Raw genomic sequence first — 18,675 nt, forward strand, 5'->3', positions numbered from 1 at the left:
TATCATTTATCAAGCCTTGGAGAGTGATAAATAGCACGGTGATAAAGTATCAATCAATCAGCACCTAACTTCTATTTCACATGCTGTGTATGTAAAAATAACAGGAGCTGGTTGGCTTGTACTTTATCACCATGCTGTATATCACTCTCCAGGGCTTGATAAATCTGGGCCTTGATGCAGTAAAAATCGAATTTTAATTACCTACAGGTAAATCCTTTTCTCGTAGTCCGTAGAGGATACTGGGGTCCACATTAGTATCATGGGGTATAGACGGGTCCACTAGGAGCCTTGGGCACTTTAAGAAATCAATAGTGTGCACTGGCTCCTCCCTCTATGCCCCTCCTACCAGACTCTAGAAACTGTGTCCGAGGAGACAAACATATCTTGAGAGGAAGATTCAGAAAGAACAGTGGTGAGATTCGAACCAGCACACACAAACAAGAAGAAAACCATGTTAACACAACATGAACAGGAACAGCAGCGGCTGATCCCACAACAATACTTAACCAAGTAACCCTGCAGGAAACACGAAGCACTGGGCGGGTGCCCAGTATCCTCTATGGACGACGAGAAAAGGATTTACTAGTAGGTAATTAAAATCCTATTTTCTCTTATGTCCTAGAGGATACTGGGGTCCACATTAGTACCATGGGGATGTACCAAAGCTCCCAAACCGGGTGGGAGAGTGCTGAGGTTCCTGCAGAACTGACTGACCAAACTGAAGGTCCTCAGAGGCCAAGGTTATCAAACTTGTAGTACTTAGCAAACGTGTTTGAACCAGACCAAGTAGCTGCTCAGCAGAGTTGTAAAGCCAAAACACCCCGGGCAGCCGCCCAGGAAGAACCCACCGACCGAGTAGAGTGGGCAGGAAAAGATTTAGGAACCGGCAAACCTTCCGTAGAGTAAGCATGCTGGATAGTCAGCGTGATCCAGTGAGCAATAGACTGCTTACAAGCAGGACACCCAATTTTCTTGGGATCATAAAGCACGAACAGCGAGTCCGATTTTCTGTGATGAGCCATCCGTTTGACATAGATTCTAAAAGCCCTCACAACATCTAGGGATTTTGAAGTAGAAGAGGTGTCAGCAAGCACCGGAACCACAATTGGCTGGTTGATATGAAACGCAGACACCACCTTTGGAAGAAATTGCTGACGAGTTCTGAGTTCAGCTCTAACTTCATGAAAAATCAAATAGGGGCTCTTGTGAGACAAGACTCCCAATTCCGAAACAGGCCGTGTCGAAGCCAAGGCCAATAGTGTGACGGTCTTCCATGTAAGAAACTTTACATCCACCTCCTGTAAAGGCTCAAACCAATCTGACTGCAGAAATTTCAACACCACGTTAAGATCCCAAGGTGCCATGGGAGGCACAAAGGGTGGCTGGATGTGCAGAACACCTTTCAAGAAGGTCTGAACCTCAGGAAGCGAAGACAACTGTTTCTGGAAGAAAATGGACAATGCCGAAATCTGGACTTTTATGGATCCTAAACGTAGGCCGACATCTGCACCAGACTGCAGAAAAAAGCAGAAAACAACCCAGTTGAAATGCCACAGCAGGAAATTTCCTATTTTCACACCAAGAAACAAATTTTCTCCAAATTCGGTGGTAGTGTTTTGACGTTACCCCTTTCCTGGCTTGGATCAAGGTAGGAACTACCCTGTCCGGAATACCTTTCCGGGTTAGAATCTGACGCTCAACCTCCATGCCGTCAAACGTAGCCGCTGTTAGTCTTGATAGATGAACGGTCCCTGTTGTAGAAGATCCTCCCGAAGAGGTAGAGGCCACAGGTCCTCCAGAAGCATTTCCATTAGATCTGCATACCAAGCCCTTCTTGGCCAATCCGGAGCAATGAGAATTGCTTGAACTCTTTTCCTTTTTATTCTTTTGAGAATTCTTGGGATCAATGGAAGTGGTGGAAAGACATACAGCATCTGATAGACCCACGGTGTCACCAGAGCGTCCACCGCCGCCGCCTGTGGGTCTCTTGACCAGAAGCAATACCGCTGGAGCTTCTTGTTGAGACGAGAGGCCATCATGTCGATCTGTGGAGTCCTCCACCGACGAGTCAAGCACCCGAACACCTCCGGGTGAAGGCCCCACTCTCCTGGGTGGAGGTAGTGTCTGCTGAGGAAGCCTGTTTCCCAGTTGTCCACTCCCGGAATGAAGATCGCAGACAGCGCCCTCTGACATTGCTGCTCAGTATCTGTGCTCATTATTATCAGTGCTGGAATTCTAGCGTTTAATCAAAAATATTGAAATCTGCTTCGAACAGTCCTAACACTGATGTTTACACCACATTCACGTAAATAATTTTGAATTGCCTCAGACGATTTTCTTCTGTCAAACAAGCACAGTTTTTTTCGTTTTTCCATCACAGCATGGTGTTGTGGATCTTTTCCTATCTTCACCAGTTTGGACTGAGTCTGTTGATACTTACTCCACAGTTTTGAAATTCCTCCTTTGGTTATGTTGCCACCTACTTTTCTTATAATTTAGTTGTTACCTTCTTCACGTAAAATAATTATTTTGAATATCTTTATAGGTGGCCTGTTAACTCTTTTTACTTTGCGTGTCATACTAAGTAAGTTAAACAGCTTGCTTCAGGAAATTACAGTAAAAAAAAAAAAAATAGCCATAATCAAACAACTAAATAAGATGTTTTACTATCAATTAGCAAAACATGTGAACTTACTCATGCTAACATCTTATTGGTTCCATTTTGTGGCATCTCAACACCTGATTGCTCTCAGAACAATCACTCCTATTGGTCAGTTTTGAGTTGAAGAAATCTCCTCTCTTTACATAACAAAGTCTTGCTATCTTTACTTAAACTATAACTTTTTAGGTAATAAAGCTAATTCAATGCAGTGATATATACCTTCATATGATTTTCTTTAAAAATGCAGTTATATGCAATGAAACCCTAAAAACACACATTTTTCAAAAAGTTTCCACACTTTTGGCCACTAGAGTATCTGCAAAATGAGTCTAACAGGTAGAGATGTAGCAGACATTCTCATTACTTTTTTGAATTGTAAATTATGTTGAAAGTAATGTGGAATAGAATAATATCCTGTTAATTCAGCGTGTGCTGCAAACTTTTGCAGCCTTGGTTTAACAGTGTACTGCGGAGGAATATGTAAGCATAGTCTCCTTTGGTATCAAAGGGTACGATTTTTGCTTTTGACTTTGGGGTAGAATGGTGTTGTGGATTTGGCGCTTAATTTTTCTGTTGTGTTTAAGCCTGTGCATTTGGAGCAGCAGAAGAAATATCCTCATGCTTTCTTCTACCATGTTCATTTGGGTGTATTTTGACAAGCTAATTTAATTTATTTGTAATGTCTGTTTTTTCCCTGTAAACTTCTTTTGTTTTCTTGGGAGTATAGCTTGTGGTGTGTCATCTCGCTTGAGTATGTGCCAGAGTTTATGTAACGTTAAATTTAAGTGTGGGATGTTTACATCATGTTATGAAAGATATATAACTTCTTTTGGTCTCACTGGTGTCTTTTTTTTATACTTGAATGCCAACAGCTTTTGTCTGTCTAGTAGTCCTTCTGTGTCTTTGAAAAGTTTGTGAAGAAGGTCTACAGTACTGTATGTTGTAGTTTTCCTCTACGGATTTGAGCTTGAGTGCCTTCCCTTGCTGTTGTCAGAGACTATGGTGCAATTTCACGTCATTTGAATTGTCCTAGTGCAATGTTGTTGAGACTGTTTGGGTGATGTTTGATGGTTGATTTTATGTACTGTAGGTTTTGGTGTGTATTTTTTGACATGTATGTTAATCTCCAGATCTAAAAATGTTAATTCCATGAAGCTGTAGTTGGTTTTGAATTTGAGTTTATTATTATTGCTGTGCCATTTCAAATGAATGACATTATCGATGTATCTCCAACATAGGACCAATTTCTCTCTGTAGCCATACCCTGTCCATATACAATCTTCCTCCCAGTTCTTATAAACTGGCAAATCTGGTTCCCATGGTGGTCCTTGTTTTTTGTAGGCAATATTCATTCACGAACTAAACACAGTTGTGTTTGAGATTGAAAAATATCCCCTCAAGACTGAACTGTGATTTGCGCAAGCGTAGGGTCTCATCTCTGTCTAGAAATTGTGTTATGCGGTCTAATTCTTGTGAGTGATAAATTACTTTATAGAATGAAGTGATGTTGCTGCTGGCAATCCAAAGTTCCTCAGGCCAGTCTATGTCCTTAAATGTCAGAAGTAGGTCAGTGGTGTCTTTTAGATGAGTTTTGTGTTGCTACGTACTGTTGTAGGCAGTGGTCTATGTATTTAGATAGGCTTCATATTAGAGGAGCAAATTATTATATTACTTGTCATCCTGTTGGTTTGTTGCACTTCTTAAGAAATGTTTGCAGATAATAGAATACAAAGATAAGCAGATGTTCTGTGTGAAGGAACTCAAACTCTTTCTTAGTTAGATTATTATTTGTAGGGTCTACTGAAAAAAATGTGTTTAGTTAGTGGAATGTTGAATCTCCTTGTAATTGTATGCATTTATTTGTATCAATATGATTTGTGATTCTAGTAGTTAGCAGTCTTTGTCTAGTATTACTAAAAAAACATATTAAAAGAACAATAGAAAATACAAGATATACTCTCCTCAAAAGCAAAAGTTGTATACAGGAAAGCAGCAGACATTACAAAATAAAATAGTGCATAATTATATCAGCCTGACAATATATACCCAAACTAACATAGGTGTAGTAGAAGCAGCAATGTTGGGTCAAAGAGGGGTTGGTGGGAAAGAAGGATGGGGAATAGGTTGCAAAGCAGTTCTCAATTAGTCCATACCCACAGGGTGGGTAACCAGACGATGGGAAAAAAGGAAGACAGGGGAAACAAAATGAGTTGGAAGTTATGAATTTCTGGTGTGCTTTTATAAAGAGATTAGTCTTAGGGCTCATTTGAAGGTGTGGTGACTGCAGAAAGTCTGATGTCAGACAGAGCAAGGGAGGGAGTAGTGGTGCCGCACAGGAGGAACTCTGGATATGGTAATGGGATGAAGTCACTGTAAAGCAGCAGTGGGTGGAGTGTGTCAGATGGAGTGTAAATTAAAATGAAGTTAAGATGTAGGAGGGAGTGGAGAACTTGACTTTATGTGATGATGACAAATGAAAAATGTATTCTGGAGTTGATGGAAAGACAGTAAAGCAGAAGAGGGAGGATGACACAGAGCAGTAAAAGATGTAATCAACACAGGTGGCAGTGTTATGGATAGATTGAATTGGGGAGACGCAGGTGCCCGGAAGGTTGGGAAGAAGTGTGCGGCAGTAATCCAGGCACAAACTGATAAGTAGAATGGATGAGAGATTTGGTGGCATTGAAACTCTGGTAAACCATTTGCTACACTGCTGTTTTATTTTTAACATTCCCTATTTACTGTAAAAATACAGGGAATGGCAATAGGGTCACATCTTAAAAAACTTGTTGCTCTACTTACAAATAGTGGAAAATGAAATACATTTTAAATGATCTTGTGTTCATGACATAGATTTAAAAAAAAAAAATATATAAGATATGCTCTCCAGCAAAACACTCAACACAGGACATCTATGATCAAGAGTCTGAAACTACTAAAGTATATTCTTGAAGGAAACAATGCGGTCCTTAGGGCACCTCAAACAAACCAGAGTTTAGGTATATCCCTGCTTTTGCACAGACTGTATAATCAAACTGACTGAGGTACTAATTAAGTCACCTATGCCTAAGCATAGTTAACCTCAAAAGCTGGACTGCTGGGGTGCCTTGTGAACCAAATCAGGGAACCGCTGATGTACTGCACCATAAAATGTATGTTGAAAGCAGGAGTGATTTTACATTAACTATACCTGACAAAAACAACAGCCATTTTCATTTATTATATCTCCAACCAACATTTAATAAACTATTTGCTCTGTGGGACTATGTAAATTGTACATTTGTTCTCACATATTTGGCTAATCCTTAAAGACTTTTTTTCTCATTCAACACAATGATTTAGTCTAATAAAAAAGAACTTACAATGAGGGGTTTCTTCTATATATGCTTCGTTTAAGTGAGGTTACAGCTTACAACAATAGGTGCATTACAAAAATGGCAATATTATTCAGCCTCTTAAAATGGGTGTCAAAACATTTCCAGTCTGAGTTAAATCAAATGTTAGAACTGGAATGGGAACTGAGGTAAGGAAACAGATTAAAGTAGTTTGGACAGGTAGTTGGCAGTTGCTCATGCCCTAAAGATAAAAGTTTATCTAGCCGTACGTGCAAAACTTCACTCTAGTCATTTGTCATTCTTCACAGCAAAACAGTGCACTTTCAGAGACCACTTCTTTTTTTAGACAACTTTATAAAGTCTTAACTGAATTAATGTAATTCTTCTAAAGCATTGGAAAATGTACAACTCACTTATTATATTCCAGAAATATATTACTCTATTTTTATTCTTTGTTTTATTAAGATAGCTACTTTAAATGTGAGCTACTCTAAAATAAGAATTTACTTACCAATAATTCTATTTCTCATAGTCCGTAGTGGATGCTGGGGACTCCGAAAGGACCATGGGGAATAGCGGCTCCGCAGGAGACTGGGCACAAAAGTAAAAGCTTTAAGACTACCTGGTGTGCACTGGCTCCTCCCCCTATGACCCTCCTCCAAGCCTCAGTTAGGATACTGTGCCCGGACGAGCGTACACAATAAGGAAGGATTTTGAATCCCGGGTAAGACTCATACCAGCCACACCAATCACACCGTACAACTTGTGATCTGAACCCAGTTAACAGCATGATAACAGAGGAGCCTCTGAAAAGATGGCTCACAACAATAATAACCCGATTTTTTTGTAACAATAACTATGTACAAGTATTGCAGACAATCCGCACTTGGGATGGGCGCCCAGCATCCACTACGGACTATGAGAAATAGAATTATCGGTAAGTAAATTCTTATTTTCTCTGACGTCCTAGTGGATGCTGGGGACTCCGAAAGGACCATGGGAATTATACCAAAGCTCCCAAACGGGCGGGAGAGTGCGGATGACTCTGCAGCACCGAATGAGAGAACTCCAGGTCCTCCTCAGCCAGGGTATCAAATTTGTAGAATTTAGCAAACGTGTTTGCCCCTGACCAAGTAGCTGCTCGGCAAAGTTGTAAAGCCGAGACCCCTCGGGCAGCCGCCCAAGATGAGCCCACTTTCCGTGTGGAATGGGCTTTTACAGATTTTGGCTGTGGCAGGCTTGCCACAGAATGTGCAAGCTGAATTGTACTACAAATCCAACGAGCAATAGTCTGCTTAGAAGCAGGAGCACCCAGCTTGTTGGGTGCATACAGGATAAACAGCGAGTCAGATTTTCTGACTCCAGTCGTCCTGGAAACATATATTTTCAGGGCCCTGACTACGTCCAGCAACTTGGAATCCTCCAAGTCCCTAGTAGCCGCAGGCACCACAATAGGCTGGTTTAAGTGAAATGCTGAAACCACCTTAGGGAGAAATTGAGGACGAGTCCTCAATTCTGCCCTGTCCGTATGAAAAATTAGGTAAGGGCTTTTATAGGATAAAGCCGCTAATTCTGAGACACGCCAGGCTGAGGCCAGGGCTAACAGCATTACCACTTTCCATGTGAGATATTTTAAGTCCACAGTGGTGAGTGGTTCAAGCCAATGTGATTTTAGGAACCCCAAAACTACATTGAGATCCCAAGGTGCCACTGGAGGCACAAAAGGAGGCTGTATATGCAGTACTCCCTTGACAAACGTCTGAACTTCAGGAACTGAAGCTAGTTCCTTTTGGAAGAATATTGACAGGGCCGAAATTTGAACCTTAATGGACCCTAATTTTAGGCCCATAGACAGTCCTGTTTGCAGGAAATGCAGGAAACGACCCAGTTGAAATTCCTCTGTAGGGGCCTTCCTGGCCTCACACCACGCAACATATTTACGCCAAATACGGTGATAATGTTGCACAGTTACATCCTTCCTGGCTTTGATCAGGGTAGGGATGACTTCATCCGGAATGCCTTTTTCCTTCAGGATCCGGCGTTCAACCGCCATGCCGTCAAACGCAGCCGCGGTAAGTCTTGGAACAGACATGGTCCCTGCTGGAGCAGGTCCTTTCTTAGAGGTAGAGGCCACGGGTCTTCCGTGAGCATCTCTTGAAGTTCCGGGTACCAAGTCCTTCTTGGCCAATCCGGAGCCACGAGTATAGTCCTTACTCCTCTCCTTCTTATGATTCTCAGTACCTTGGGTATGAGAGGCAGAGGAGGGAACACATACACTGACTGGTACACCCACGGTGTTACCAGAGCGTCCACAGCTATTGCCTGAGGGTCCCTTGACCTGGCGCAATATCTGTCCAGTTTTTTGTTGAGGCGGGACGCCATCATGTCCACCTTTGGTTTTTCCCAACGGTTCACAATCATGTGGAAGACTTCTGGGTGAAGTCCCCACTCCCCCGGGTGGAGATCGTGTCTGCTGAGGAAGTCTGCTTCCCAGTTGTCCACTCCCGGAATGAACACTGCTGACAGTGCTATCACATGATTTTCCGCCCAGCGAAGAATCCTTGCAACTTCCGTCATTGCCCTCCTGCTTCTTGTGCCGCCCTGTCTGTTTACGTGGGCGACTGCCGTGATGTTGTCCGACTGGATCAGCACCGGCTGACCCTGAAGCAGAGGCCTTGCCTGACTTAGGGCATTGTAAATGGCCCTTAGTTCCAGGATATTTATGTGAAGTGACGTTTCCATGCTTGACCACAAGCCCTGGAAATTTCTTCCCTGTGTGACTGCTCCCCAGCCTCTCAGGCTGGCATCCATGGTCACCAGGACCCAGTCCTGAATGCCGAATCTGCGGCCCTCTAGAAGATGAGCACTCTGCAACCACCACAGGAGAGACACCCTTGTCCTTGGAGACAGGGTTATCCGCTGATGCATTTGAAGATGCGATCCGGACCATTTGTCCAGCAGATCCCACTGAAAAGTTCTTGCGTGGAATCTGCCGAATGGAATCGCTTCGTAAGAAGCCACCATTTTTCCCAGGACCCTTGTGCATTGATGCACTGACACTTGGCCTGGTTTTAGGAGGTTCCTGACTAGGTCGGATAACTCCCTGGCTTTCTCCTCCGGGAGAAACACCTTTTTCTGTACTGTGTCCAGAATCATCCCTAGGAACAGCAGACGTGTTGTCGGAATCACCTGCGATTTTGGAATATTTAGAATCCATCCGTGCTGTCGTAGTACTACTTGAGATAGTGCTACTCCGACCTCTAACTGTTCTCTGGACCTTGCCCTTATCAGGAGATCGTCCAAGTAAGGGATAATTAAGACGCCTTTTCTTCGAAGAATCATCATTTCGCCCATTACCTTGGTAAAGACCCGGGGTGCCGTGGACAATCCAAACGGCAGCGTCTGAAACTGATAATGACAGTTCTGTACCACAAACCTGAGGTACCCTTGGTGAGAAGGGCAAATTGGGACATGGAGCTAAGCATCCTTGATGTCCCGAGACACCATATAGTCCCCTTCTTCCAGGTTCGCTATCACTGCTCTGAGTGATTCCATCTTGAATTTGAACCTTTGTATGTAAGTGTTCAAGGATTTCAGATTTAAAATAGGTCTTACCGAGCCGTCCGGCTTCGGTACCACAAACAGCGTGGAATAATACCCCTTTCCCTGTTGTAGGAGGGGTACCTTGATTATCACCTGCTGGGAATACAGCTTGTGAATGGCTTCCAATACCGGCTCCCTGTCGGGGGGAGACGTTGGTAAGGCAGACTTCAGGAACCGGCGAGGGGGAGACGTCTCGAATTCCAATTTGTACCCCTGAGATACTACCTGCAGGATCCAGGGGTCCACTTGCGAGTGAGCCCACTGCGCGCTGAAATTCTTGAGACGGGCCCCCACCGTGCCTGAGTCCGCTTGTAAGGCCCCAGCGTCATGCTGAGGACTTGGCAGAAGCGGGGGAGGGCTTCTGTTCCTGGGAAGAGGCTGTCTGCTGCAGTCTTTTTCCCCTTCCTCTGCCCCGGGGCAGATACGAGTGGCCTTTTGCCCGCTTGCACTTATGGGGACGAAAGGACTGAGCCTGAAAAGACGGTGTCTTTTTCTGCTGAGAGGTGACCTGGGGTAAAAAGGTGGATTTCCCAGCCGTTGCCGTGGCCACCAGGTCCGATAGACCGACCCCAAATAACTCCTCCCCTTTATACGGCAATACTTCCATATGCCGTTTGGAATCCGCATCACCTGACCACTGTCGCGTCCATAACCCTCTTCTGGCAGAAATGGACAGCGCACTTACTCTTGATGCCAGAGTGCAAATATCCCTCTGTGCATCTCTCATATATAGAAATGCATCCTTTAAATGCTCTATAGTCAATAATATATTGTCCCTGTCCAGGGTATCAATATTTTCAGTCAGGGAATCTGACTAAGCCACCCCAGCACTGCACATCCAGGCTGAGGCGATTGCTGGTCGCAGTATAATACCAGTATGTGTGTATATACTTTTTAGGATATTTTCCAGCTTCCTATCAGCTGGTTCCTTGAGGGCGGCCGTATCAGGAGACGGTAACGCCACTTGTTTTGATAAGCGTGTGAGCGCCTTATCTACCCTAGGGGGTGTTTCCCAACGCGCCCTAACCTCTGGCGGGAAAGGGTATAATGCCAATAATTTTTTAGAAATTAGCAGTTTTTTATCGGGGGAAACCCACGCTTTATCACACACCTCATTTAATTCATCTGATTCAGGAAAAACTACGGGTAGTTTTTTCACACCCCACATAATACCCTTTTAGTGGTACTTGTAGTATCAGAAATGTTCAAAACCTCCTTCATTGCCGTGATCATGTAACGTGTGGCCCTACTGGAAAATACGTTTGTTTCCTCACCGTCGACACTGGAGTCAGTGTCCGTGTCTGGGTCTGTGTCGACCACCTGAGGTAACGGGCGCTTTAGAGCCCCTGACGGTGTTTGAGACGCCTGTACAGGTAATAACTGATTTGCCGGCTGTCTCATGTCGTCAACAGTCTTTTGTAAAGTGCTGACACTATCACGTAATTCCTTCCATAAGACCATCCAGTCAGGTGTCGACTCCCTAGGGGGTGACATCACTAATACAGGCAATTGCTCCGCCTCCATACCATTTTCCTCCTCATACATGTCGACACAACGTACCGACACACAGCACACACACAGGGAATGCTCTGATAGAGGACAGGACCCCACTAGCCCTTTGGGGAGACAGAGGGAGAGTTTGCCAGCACACACCAGAGCGCTATATATATATACAGGGATAACCTTATATAAGTGTTTTTCCCTTATATAGCTGCTGTATAGATTTATCTGCCAAATTAGTGCCCCCCCTCTCTTGTTTTACCCTGTTTCTGTAGTGCAGAGCTGTGAGGAAAAATGGCGCCAGTGTGCTGAGGAGATAGGCTCCGCCCCCTTCTCGGCGGCCGTTCTCCCGCTTTTTTATGGAAAAACAGGCATGAGTTAAATGCATCCATATAGCCCAGGAGCTATATGTGATGCATTTTTTGCCCCCTAAGGTGTTTATATTGCGTCTCAGGGCGCCCCCACCCAGCACCCTCAGTGACCGGAGTGTGAAGTGTGCTGAGAGCAATGGCGCACAGCTGCGGTGCTGTGCGCTACCTTATTGAAGACAGGACGTCTTCTGCCGCCGATTTTTCCGGACCTCTTCTGCTCTTCTGGCTCTGTAAGGGGGACGGCGGCGCGGCTCTGGGACCCATCCACGGCTGGGCCTGTGATCGTCCCTCTGGAGCTAATGTCCAGTAGCCTAAGAAGCCCAATCCACTCTGCACGCAGGTGAGTTCGCTTCTTCTCCCCTTAGTCCCTCGATGCAGTGAGCCTGTTGCCAGCAGGTCTCACTGAAAATAAAAAACCTAAAACTAAACTTTTTTCTAAGCAGCTCAGGAGAGCCACCTAGACTGCACCCTTCTCGTTCGGGCACAAAAATCTAACTGAGGCTTGGAGGAGGGTCATAGGGGGAGGAGCCAGTGCACACCAGGTAGTCTTAAAGCTTTTACTTTTGTGCCCAGTCTCCTGCGGAGCCGCTATTCCCCATGGTCCTTTCGGAGTCCCCAGCATCCACTAGGACGTCAGAGAAATATACAGTAACATGCAAGTAAGTCACTGAAAAAGAGAATAAATTTCAGCGTAATGTCATTTATAAGTCAACAATTGTGTAACCAGGAGTAAAATTATCTCTCCTGTATCATATTCACCTTCTTCCTTCCCTAACTGTATTAAGGTCATTCTTCTTGACCTTTTCTTACTGAAATGTATATAATGGACTGTAGCTCTGGAGCATGTAAACAGGAGATCGATCACTCTTGGTTCAGTTGAGTTGTCAGTATCCTAAATCCTCAAATATGTGCCATCCTCTCCAATGGTACAGAAAAGGGGTGGACTCAGTTAAGCGTGAAGTTCCTTTGGAGCCTCAGAAAATGTTCACAGTACTAAAGATCGCTTACAGTATTTTGATTGCTTGTACTGTATAGCACCTCCTTCCTGCAATTGCGATAGCAATACTGCGACTGCATCGCAGTCCAGGATGAACATCCCGACCGTTCATCTGTGACGGCAGGCTGAGTAAGCCAGAGTCCACAGACTACCTATTGCAGGTTGTGAGGGCCAGAAAACGGGGTGACATGCCCGTTTTCAGCAACGCTGGCCACTCCAGTCCCTCCTCCAGAACGCCTCTGCCTGTCAATCATTACTGCGATGCGATCGCAGGACCTGTTCTGCAAGGGTGGAACTTGATTCGGGGCCGGGATCCCGAGCGCCAGCATACCGTAGTAGACCCTTCTGCGCATGCACTGAATGGGTCCTGCACATGCAGAGTTTCCGACTATTGGGAAACTGCTTGTTAGATCGCTTATGTGATCCAACCTCAATAAGGCCCCAAGTGTAGAAGCTACCAACCAGTTAAGAGACATGTCCACAAAACTTCCATAACACGCTCATAACACAGTACGGGGTATATTTGTGCAGATTTTAAGAAGAGTGAATGTTGCCCAGAGCGACCATTCAGATTCTACTTATCATTTATCTAATACCTTTTGGAAGAGAATAGCTAGAATCTGATTGGTTGCTATGTGCAACATCTCAGCTTCTATAAACCCGCACTATAGTACATAAACTCCGACATCTCTGTTTGTCTGAACAGACACCTCCAAGTCACCTTCCAGGAATGCATAATACATTTCCAATACATTTGTTTGAGACCATGCACTCAATCCATATTGCCACTCTCTGTGTGTACACACATGCGCTGGGTGACTTATGATAGTAAAAGCCCTTCCCTTGTTTCAAAGTGCAAGCATTGGGATGTCCACTTTGTGCATCTTAAGATGCAACAGTCAGGCGCACCATCAAAACTAGCACCTGCCGCATGCTAGGTGCAGAATCTCCATCAGAGCCTCCACCAGAGAATATCCAATAACTTACAATATATGATTCGCTGATTGGCGAACTCAGATGATTGGCAAATGTCGGGTGATCAGCAGAATACAAAATGTTAAAAATCCCAAACCCTCTGATTCGTACCATATTTGGGTTGAAATCAGCGAATTCAGTATTTCCAACATATTGGATTTTGTTGTACAGGTTGAGTATCCCATATCCAAATATTCCGAAATACGGAATATTCCGAAATACAGACTTTTTTGTGTGAGAGCGAGATAGTGAAACCTTTGTTTTTTGATGGCTCAATGTACACAAACTTTGTTTAATACACAAAGTTATTAAAAATATTGTATTAAGTGACCTTCAGGCTGTGTGTATAAGGTGTATATGAAACATAAATGAATTGTGTGAGTGTAGACACACTTTGTTTTATGCACAATGTTATAAAAAATATTGGCTACAATTACCTTCAGGCTGTGTGTATAAGGTGTATATGAAACATAAATGCATTCTGTGCTTAGATTTAGGTCCCATCCCCATGATCTCTCATTATGGTATGCAATTATTCCAAAATACGGAAAAATCCCATATCCAAAATACCTCTGGTCCCAAGCATTTTGGATATGGGATACTCAACCTGTATTTGTAAGACAATCTTCAGCACAAGGCAGAATTGTACCGATTGATTGTTGGTGTATGGGTTACATTTGTCAGCAGCATTATTAACCACCAATCGGTAACTGGCATTTCTGTGCTGCTACTAGTTGAGTGATAAAAGTTGGAATATGTAAAGACAATGGAAGATGAACTACAGTAGTCTTGACATAAATAGCAATTTGCTGGCAACAATTTATATAAACAGAACCTCCTGCCTGGTACGGAGAAGCGTTTGGCTTTTGTGCTGCATGGCACTGTTATCCACCAGCTTGGAGAGGATATGCGCCTGGTATATCTGAAATGGTGCCAGAAATTGCTGCCATTACGGAGACCACCAAAAGGGAACCAGAGTTTGCAACAGCCATGATAATTCACAGGGTACTAAGCTGGTATTCCAGTAGATCTTCAATACAACCTTGTGGTTGGTGTAATGACATCCCATTTACTACTCTGTCATTTCTATCTGCCTTCACAAATTTTTAACTGTTTTATATATGTGAGAAAATAATTGTAAGGGAGAAGATCAGATCACAATATTTACAATTTCATCTATTACCTTAAGACAGAGGCTTGTTATTAAGAAGTGATAAAATATTTTTGTTAATTTAGGCACCCTTTCCTACACTGACTGTGACAGTGTGCATGAGTAGCTTCTACCGGGAGGCATTTGATATGCCGGCTGTCTGGATCCCGGCGCTCACCATACTGACGCCGGAATCCCGACAGCCGGCATACCGACATCTATTCTCCCTCTTGGGGTGTCCACGAAACCCCTAGGGGGAGAATACATTTTGTGGTGCGCATAGCGCGCCACCATGCCCGCAGCGTGGCAAGCACAGCAAGCCCGCAAGGGGCTCTTTTGCGCACACCCTGCTGCCTGCAGTCGTGAACCCAGCGCCAGGATACTGGGAGCCGGGGTCCCAAGCGCCAGCATAACATACTATCCCCGCTTCTACCTCAATAGATTTCCTTTAAGTTTCAGGTCACAGTTCTAACATGCATGGAGCTGTCCCCTACATACTATGCAGAGCAAGAGACAATCAGTGGAGGTGCAGTAGCCAGCAAAGCGCCAACTTGCTTCTGAATACTACTTTGAAATGAGTCTAGGAACTGCAAACATAGCACTGACCACTGCAGTTGAGGCAACTGAGTCAGGCATAGGACTTAGGAACTTATGGGAGGCAGTCTTTAATCAAACAGACTTTTTACATAATACTATAATGCGTACTATTTAAACATACAGTATATAAAATTATTCTAATTATATACACAGTTACAGGATAGTAAACATAGCAGTGGTATGTGATGTAAAGTTTATCGGTGTTCTACATTAAATTAATAAAATAAGCTGGTAATTTCATTAATTAATACTAGCTAACTTACTCTTCGGTTTACATCAGGCATGTCCAAACTGCGGCCCTCCAGCTGTTGAGAAACTACACATCCCAGTATGCCCTGACACAGCTATAGCATTCTCTGACAGCAAAACTGTGTCAGGGCATGCTGGGATATGTAGTTTCACAACAGCTGGAGGGCCGCAGTTTGGACATGCCTGGTTTACATGGCCAATGCGTGAATTCAGCAGCCACAATTCTCCAAATCATACCCAAATTGTAGTTAACATTTGTCACACAACCTCTAAATATAGCTTCAAGTTGTCCCCTTGGGATTTCCCAATGAAGGACATGTTGCGGTATAATGTTAAATTTGCCACATAATCTGCACTCCCTGAGTTGCTGCAATTGCCCCAAATCCCAGGCGTAAAATGAATTTACAAAAAAGCTGCAATTGTGTGCTTAAGCAAAGTTACAAAGAATTGCAAGATGCGTGCCGATCTGCACCATTAGCAAGTGTGCCACGAATATGTTAGGGATGTGTCACATACATACACATGGTTTTATCCATTTAAATTGCATGTTAAATACACAATAATTTATACGCTTTAATTGACTCCTCTCAAACATCAGATATGACCCTCCATGTTGTGTTTCTTAAAAAAAAAAAAAAACACTCTAAAACAAGCGCTCAAAAACTATGTATGTACAAGCAAAGAAGAAAGCAACTATCATCAGCCATGCATTAGCAATCAGCCAATCACAATCAGTTCTGCATGCGCAGCGAAACAATCTGGAACTCTGTAGAAAAACTGTAAATGGGAAATACCACACAACCATCCAGCTCAATTTGGACAGTCTATCCTAAATCTTGAACACCTGGGATGATTATACTTTTTACCATTTCAGTGTTATTTTAGTAAATAAACTAATCTAAATGTAATCGGAATCTAAAAGCATGAACTTCTTGGCTCAAACCACAGAATTTGTATAAACTGTTCATGCCACCAGCAAATTCACAAATACATACATGTTGCAACCATCAACAGTAGTAACTTTTTTTGTGCTGCTAGTTTTCTTCCACATGAAATGTTCCTGCTAATTAGGTTAGTTAGACTCACTCCTTATGACAACCACATACTGTACCTAAAACAGTTGTCAGCCTGTGGGTCTAGAATCAAAACATGGGTCCTAATCTATGGTGAGTCCTCAGAATGATCTCTTTCCAAACCTACATCTGAAAACACTATTTTGTAGTAGTAGAATTTTATTTTTGTTAATATAAAGCAGTACACTTTCTATTAACTATTCACAATTTGAAGTCAATAATAAAGGAATTAAAAGTAACACATTATTAATTAAAAACTGAACCAGGGTTTAAAATGCTAATTCAAAGACAGGTCACAGACAAAAAAGAACCCACGGTCTAAACATTCCTCACTCTGTACCACTGCTTTCAGCACTTCTGCTGCAGGAGCAAAGCTGCACCTGCAGTAACAGGCTTTTTCTAGCTAAAGCCTACAGGAATCTGTATGAAAACTTTGAACTCGTACATTTTTAATCATGTCGTATTGTTGTTGTTGTTTTTTTTGTTCTTTTTGTCAAGAAGCAAATCTCTAATTTTCGATATATCACTCAACCAAAACATTTTACATACCAGTTTTCTCTGAGGTTCTCAGAAAGACCATATCAGCTGGGATTCGTTGGTTCTGTAAATAAATAAATAAATGTACGCATAAAAAAATAATTCCGATCAAGATATGCTCTATAGTATTATCAACCAAAGGTCACAAACAGGATTGAAATGCAATTAAAATAGGATTTATCTCAGTACTTTATATTCTGCATTTGCAATTTAAAAATCAATATTTTAAAAAATTATACAATAAATAAGTAACAGTTAAGCCTTACAAATTCTTCCCATTGGTGAACATCTACACACACTATGAATTTCAATAAGGACTGTCATTATTTTATGCTGCTGTATACATTTATCTAAATTGCAATAGTAAAATTCAAACTGCAGCATAGCACTAGCACACTGGTCGGCGTACACGTTTCAATAAACACACTTACCGTAATTATTATATGAAAAGAGAAAAAAAAAAGTGTAATCTTAATTAATTTAGTTTTTTTTCCGGTTTTCTTTAAATTATTTCAGGTATATGGTTTTTTTTTCCGGATTTCTTTTAATTATTTTAGGTATAGGTTTTTTTAACTCTTTGTTTCTGTAGTTTCTAAGGCTAGGTTGCGGCACAGCAGTGTGGCTGTGGATGGATGGTCTGCCTGGTGGTATCCCTCAGTTGCGTGGCCACAGGGGTTGGTTTGCTTGGGGGGTGGGAAGATGCTCAGTAATGTGGCTGCGGGTAAGGAGGAGGAGGGTTTCAGTTATTTATTTATTTATTTTTGGGGGGGTTTTGGCTATTACACTTTCATCCTGAATCCTAGATTTTAGAAAAATCTGTCAAGCCCGGTATAATGAAGAAAAAAGGGAGTGACTGAGTAAGGAAGATGGGAGAATAAAGGAAAAAAAGCGGGGAGGGGGCAACGACAACATGGCACGTTATGATCCTCTATTTCTGCAGCCTCTAATGCATAGTGCGGTGCCACCAGCAACTTATAACAGTTTTCCTTATTTAAAGACAAACTGATCAATTAGCTATGTTCTCCGTAATTCTTTGTCTGTCTTCCCCTGCTAAGATTTTCTGCAGTATGTTCTCCCACTGAGCATGTGGGTGGACTTTTAGTCCACTTTGGATTATTGGAGCATGTCCATAAAAGGCAAGAACCAAATATTCGTTTGACATCTGTTATTATGTAACTTCAGTTGTATCGTTGATGAATCAGTATATAATACAAATCAGTTATAGTTCATCAATGATTATCAGAAAATTTTGACCAACCAAGAATGACTCCAAGTCCTCAGTGTGGGAATCGCTGATAATGCATGAGAAACCAAATGGAACTACGGAATAAATCATGTGGAGTACCAAGAGGTAGGATTGTTTTCTTAGAAAAATCTTTCAAGATGAGGAAACCTGTGGATCAGGGGAGCCCCACCACGGTCTTCAACGTACACTAAAGGTGCATACACACTGGGCGTTTTTGCCCAGCGTGTGTGCACAGCGATGATCGCTGACATCACTGGGCTGTAAAGCGCTCAGTGCATACACACTGAGCGCTCTTCCCCCTATCCAGCGATGTCAGGGGGGGTGAGCGGCTTTCCATAGCAGGACGCTATGGAAAGCCGCTCACCCCACCGTTCATGATG

At 43.0% G+C, this 18,675-nt stretch overlaps 1 protein-coding gene across 2 annotated transcripts in view; it reads right to left on the reverse strand.

The window, feature by feature from the left end:
* Positions 1–18,675, reverse strand: part of ATP9B (ATPase phospholipid transporting 9B (putative)) — an 851,783-nt gene that overhangs the window by 469,463 nt on the left and 363,645 nt on the right. For both annotated transcript variants that reach the window (XM_063923317.1, XM_063923316.1), the window contains exon 7: positions 17,062–17,113. In XM_063923317.1, coding sequence (XP_063779387.1) covers positions 17,062–17,113 — 52 coding nt within the window. The remainder of the gene's footprint in view (positions 1–17,061; positions 17,114–18,675) is intronic.

Source organism: Pseudophryne corroboree, chromosome 5 (assembly GCF_028390025.1).
Source record: "Pseudophryne corroboree isolate aPseCor3 chromosome 5, aPseCor3.hap2, whole genome shotgun sequence".
NCBI classification, from domain to species: domain Eukaryota; kingdom Metazoa; phylum Chordata; class Amphibia; order Anura; family Myobatrachidae; genus Pseudophryne; species Pseudophryne corroboree.